Genomic DNA, 5362 nt, shown 5'->3' on the forward strand with positions numbered 1-5362 from the left:
AAGAGTGAGCGAGTAGTACAGTATATAGAACGGAAGCAGAGTGGTACAGTAGCTAGGCCGCCGACACGTACGTACGATGGGGTGCAGCTTTGGCGGCCGCATACTTTTTTTCTTTTTTTCTTTTTTACCATCGGCCCGCCTAGCGCGACCAATTCAAAGCCGATCTTGACACGACCGCCCATCACTGCGCCGGCAACAAAGAAGAGTTAACAAGACCGGTGACGATGAGCTAGCGCCTAGCAGCAAGTCAGACAGAGCCGGCGCCGGTGATCTCATCACGATATATACAGAGCAAAGCTAAGCTTCACCTCAGACTACCACACGCAGCTAAGATCACCGTGCCATCCCGTCGCGGCAGCAGAGCACGAGACGCGCCTTCTCCGATCGCATGGCCGGCCTCGTGTCCCGGCCGCGCCGGAGCGTGCAGATGTACTGGGCGCGGAGGAACTACCAGCGCCTCGGCGGCGGCGGCTCGCCGTCGCGGCGCAGCCTCAGGGTGGCCCGCCTCGGCGGCGCGGCCGGGAGCAGGACGCGGACGACGCCAGCAGGCGCCGTGCAGCGGCGTCTGCGGTGGCTGGCCGGCGTGGCCAGGCTGCGCGCGGCCGCGCTGCTGTCGCCGGTGCGCCTGCTCGCGAGGCTGCGGGACGCGTACGTCGACGCGATGCTGGCGCTGGCCGGGGGCGCCGGGCGGCCGTGCGCGGCGCTGGCGACGAAGCCCCGGGAGCAGGGCGAGCTGTGGGCGAAGCGGGTGCCCCGGGCGCGGTCGACCGGCGGCGGCGACTTCGAGCGGCGGATGATGGCGCACATCTACAGCGCGCTCGTCACGCCGGAGCTGCCCGGCGCCGCGCACGGCACGGCCTAATTAAATCTTGGGCATGTCAGGGTCAATAATTTCCTCGTGTTTCATCGTTCTGCGTCCACTGTTGTTGAGGTAGTGGCACAAGTGTGCATTTGTACCGTGAATTCACGATTTTACGTTCTCTTAACCACAGGGTATGCATATGGATTTTGCAGTGATACAGTTTACTTGCTGTAACACTCAAAATTTGCCTGCTCTTGAGAAGTTGTGATTGACAGCAGACCTCTCCTCTCACCCAGATCAATAGTTAACTAGGGCTCATTCTGAACTTTCGATCACGATCCTTTCATTATGCGCATGTGCAAAAGTCTTGAGAAAAATATCCAAGGTGAGCATCTTGCGCTACTGCACGAAATCCTATGCTTAATAGGGGAGCACGAAATCCTATCTGAGGCAGACCTAAATTGATTGACCAAGGTGGTTTTCCAACGAGCAATGCTACACACACCAGATAGTTTTTACGGATTTAACGGACTGTGATTAGGTGAAGCTTTTTGATTGGAGATTAGGATAGAGGCGGCCCCACCCACACTGAAAATCAGGGGTGAGAGAGATTAATTAGCGTTGTTGACCCGTGAAACCCCCGTAATTATCCGCGCGTCTAGGATTTTCGTTTTTCCACTTCCCCTAAAAAGCAAAAGTGGGTTTCCCACCCGCCTTGCTTATAGGTCACTGGTTGGTACCCTTTTCGTGGCGGCCGGCTTCTCATCTCAGATTTTTCTGACAAATCATGGACTTTATTTGCTTAAAATGAAGCATCAAGACTACAAATATAAAGAGCACACACCCAACTCTGCATATTTAGGATGCGCACAACCAGCACTGACGCAACACACGCAACAAATCACACCGGCAACTAGCAAAATCAAACAAGACCCCCCCCCCCCCCCCCCAACCAACCCCCCAACGCCATGCTAAATATGGCGTGTGTTTGGTTGATATGTTTTCGGTGTCAATTAGTAGTGTTGTCATCATGTTACAACAATATAAGCCACATTCAGTCTGGTGTGTGTTGGGTGTTAATTAGTAGTGTTGCCATGATGCAACCATATAAGTGTGCCTAAATTGTTATGTATAGTTTATGTATATAAACCTTAAAAAAACCAAAGGACCCAACTTTTGGGGCCATTAAATTCACATAATTCTAAAATCGCAGAAATAGAAAACAATATAGGTTTGCAATGTCATGTCATTTGAATCCTGTAAATTTTTTATTTATTGCATAAACGAAGGGGGAAAAGGATTCTTTCCAAGAGGTTTTTTTTGGTTCAAAGGAATTTCTTAGAAATTTTGAAGTGTTATGTTCCATAGGGACTTTGTTATAGAGACCGTAGGAAGTATTTCTATGGTCTACTATGCATGCAGTTCCAAATAAAAATTTCCATTGAGCCCAACTTCACGAACGTCTTTTGGCTTGTGTGACAACTATGCCTTGAACCTAATACTCCCTCCGATCTATATTAATTGTCGCACACTTAGTACAACTTTATACTAAAGTTGTATGAAATGTGCGACAATTAATATGGATTGGAGGGAGTATTATTTTTGGACTCTGATAAGTACAACGTGTCAGGTACGAGCACATGAAAACTCCTAACGTTTTCAATTGCAAGTTTAGTTACGCGAGGATGACAACTTTAGTTGTCAAGCATGGCAACTTGCGTGCTTCAGTTTATTTTCGACAGAAACTTGTTGCGTATCACTCGAATTTGCCATCCTTGTGTGACTAAACTTGCCATCGAAAAACGTCAAGGCCGGAGTGCCACGCACCTGACGTGTGGCACTTATCATTTGGGTTAGTTTTTCCATGGGTGGTGCTATGCATACCTTGTTTGTTGTACGATGCCCAGTCGTGCATTCATACCCACACTTGGTTGTTCTGAACATTTGAATCCGGATTTGTTTTCTAAGTATGAAAAGCCCAAGTGATTCCACATGAAAATTTGTGTTTTTGATTTCATTTTGTAGTTTATTGTGTTCTGATTAATATATTAGTTAATATTGAAGGCTAATCTTCTAAAACTTGTGAGGAAACAATACTGTTTCATAAAGTGGCCATATTAACGTCCTTCCTCCGTTCAGGTTTATTAACCCCTCCCAAAATTTAAGCCTAAATTTGACTAAAGAAATACGATTTACATGTTGTAAAGTATATCATTGGATTGAAATTCAAAATAAATTTCTAACAATACAATTTTTGTGACATAGAACTCGTTATTTATTAGTCAAAATCTGAGTAAAATTTATGCTCAAAATACGCGGATGCTTATAAACCTTTGCAGATGATGTACACATTAGTATATTTTGGTAGTAGTTATAATTATAAATACATTTTCTAATAATAAAATTAAGGTTTTCGTTAAATAATATTTTTTATTTAGTTTAGTATGTTTATTGCAGTGAAGTTATGATGGAGGCAACTTGGATTATTTTCCAAATGGATTCACCTCGGGAAGATATTGTTTCGTGTAGAACTCGAATCAAATTAAATAAATGAAGTTTACAGTGTGAATCGAGTAATTTCCTCACTTGGAAACTTTATTGTTATAATGGATATATATCAAAACCGTATACAAAATTATAAAAAAAAAATTATTGAATAAATTGTTACATGTTTCTAAGTACATATCTATTGATTATTGGGTTAAAACTAAGGAAATTTTTTGTTATCACTAATTACAAATACTAATTTGGAAAAAGTAATATTATCATTCGTAACTATTTTGGAAAAAGTAATATTATCATTCGTAACCTTGAAAATATGCCTTGAGTATTAAACTATATGTAGTTCATAATAAACTTTTTTACTTGTTCATAACTATTTTTGTCGTTAAATATGTATTATTTTGTTGATATACTTCATTTATATACTATATTGAATATATATTTTCAAATAAAACTAATAGTAATAATAATTTAAGCATCATAATATATATTATGCTACATATTAGTCATACTGTTCCAGTATTTATCATTACAAATACATTTTCTAATGCTAAACTGAAGCTTAGATGATCTTATTTAGTTTGTTATGGTTAAGAAAACTCTATTATTACAATGGATATCACTATGTAATATAATTAAATTGCATGTTTGCATATATCATTTTCTGGCATATGCTTATATATCGATCATACTCTTTAGAAGAGGTTTCTAGAGTATAAGGCCAGTAAGTTTAGAATGAAATCTAAACATAAGACTTCTAGATGCTCCTAACATTATTAAACGGTGAAAACACATAGTTATCTACGTATGTGTATGTGTGAGTCATGTGAGTCTCGCGTCCATGGATGACCGATGATATGCATGGACTTTGCCTTGTGTGGTGGATACGTCGAGAGCCTTTTGATTCATGTAATTCTAAAAAGCATAACAACAAAGAAAAAAAAGGTTTTACGGTCATGTCCACTTCATTGTATAAGATTGTGCTTCACCATTTTGGTAGAAAGTTTTTAATTTTAAAATAAATTTTAATGATTATATTCCATAAAACATTCAACGTGACTTGTTTGGATCGTTGGATATTATACAGTTTAGTTAGTATGCATTTCAAATGAAAAATTTCATCGTAGTCTAACCTCATGGAAAATTTTCTCCTGTTTCTATGACAGCCGGGCAAACACTTAATATTCAGGAAAGTTTCCATGTTTTTCTCATTGTGGAACCAAGAAAATCTATTACATATTCCTACATTTTCAATTCCCATGTGGATCAATGTGCCATGACATCACAATCATGTGCTTTATAATACAACAAAAAGGGCCAAAAATTGTCTAAATGTAGCATAATGATACAAAGAGTTCTTGACAAGAGGTTTGAGTGGATGTAGATTCCTCTATAAAATGTAGCGTGAGGGAATACCCTGGAAATAAATCATAACCAATTATATCTAAATAGCTATTCTCCATGAACCTATTTGTCTCAACATGCATGCATGCCACCCATATGCAACATGTGTGGAAAGGCCCATGGGAACATGCAGCCCTGCATAGAAAAAGGTCCATCTCAAAATACAAACATGCATGAGAATTTCATTTCTACCATGTTATTTATATTTATTAAATATTTTAGAACTATACAATAATCAAACACGATAAATCATATGAAATTTTAGTTTTAGTTATGAGATTATTACTCCAAATATTCATATTCCAATAAACCAAGTATCGTTGAAATATATTGCAAAGCATTCCCACAACAACGTGCGGGGTATCATCTAGTGTTTATAACTACTAGATGACCTATTGCACCAATTGGCGCAGAGACAAATTGCAGGCCAGGAAGTAAAGTCAAATTTGCTACCATGGAAGTGTTTTGCTTTGGGTGGTCGATGTCGTCATCGGGGATTCGATGTTCGAGTACTAACCTGCGTGCTCACACCGCTACTACTTTGAGCGTTGCGGTGCGCCGGGCAGGAAGCCTAGAACATGCCTGTCGTCTAGATTCCAAGGATCGTTACCCGGCCAATCCCACACCCACCAACCAACTTCGGTGGTACAACAC

The 5362-nt window shown here is 40.7% G+C and overlaps 1 protein-coding gene across 1 annotated transcript; it reads left to right on the forward strand.

Annotated features, from left to right (window-relative positions):
• The first annotated feature begins 205 nt into the window (after positions 1-205).
• LOC123177249 (uncharacterized) lies at positions 206-1128 on the forward strand. Its single transcript, XM_044591109.1, has one exon. The coding sequence runs from the start codon at positions 389-391 to the stop codon at positions 860-862; it is 474 nt and encodes a 157-aa protein (XP_044447044.1). The 5' UTR covers positions 206-388; the 3' UTR covers positions 863-1128.
• Positions 1129-5362: the final 4234 nt, after the last annotated feature.

This window comes from Triticum aestivum, chromosome 1D (assembly GCF_018294505.1).
Source record: "Triticum aestivum cultivar Chinese Spring chromosome 1D, IWGSC CS RefSeq v2.1, whole genome shotgun sequence".
In the NCBI taxonomy this organism is placed as follows: Eukaryota; Viridiplantae; Streptophyta; class Magnoliopsida; order Poales; family Poaceae; genus Triticum; species Triticum aestivum.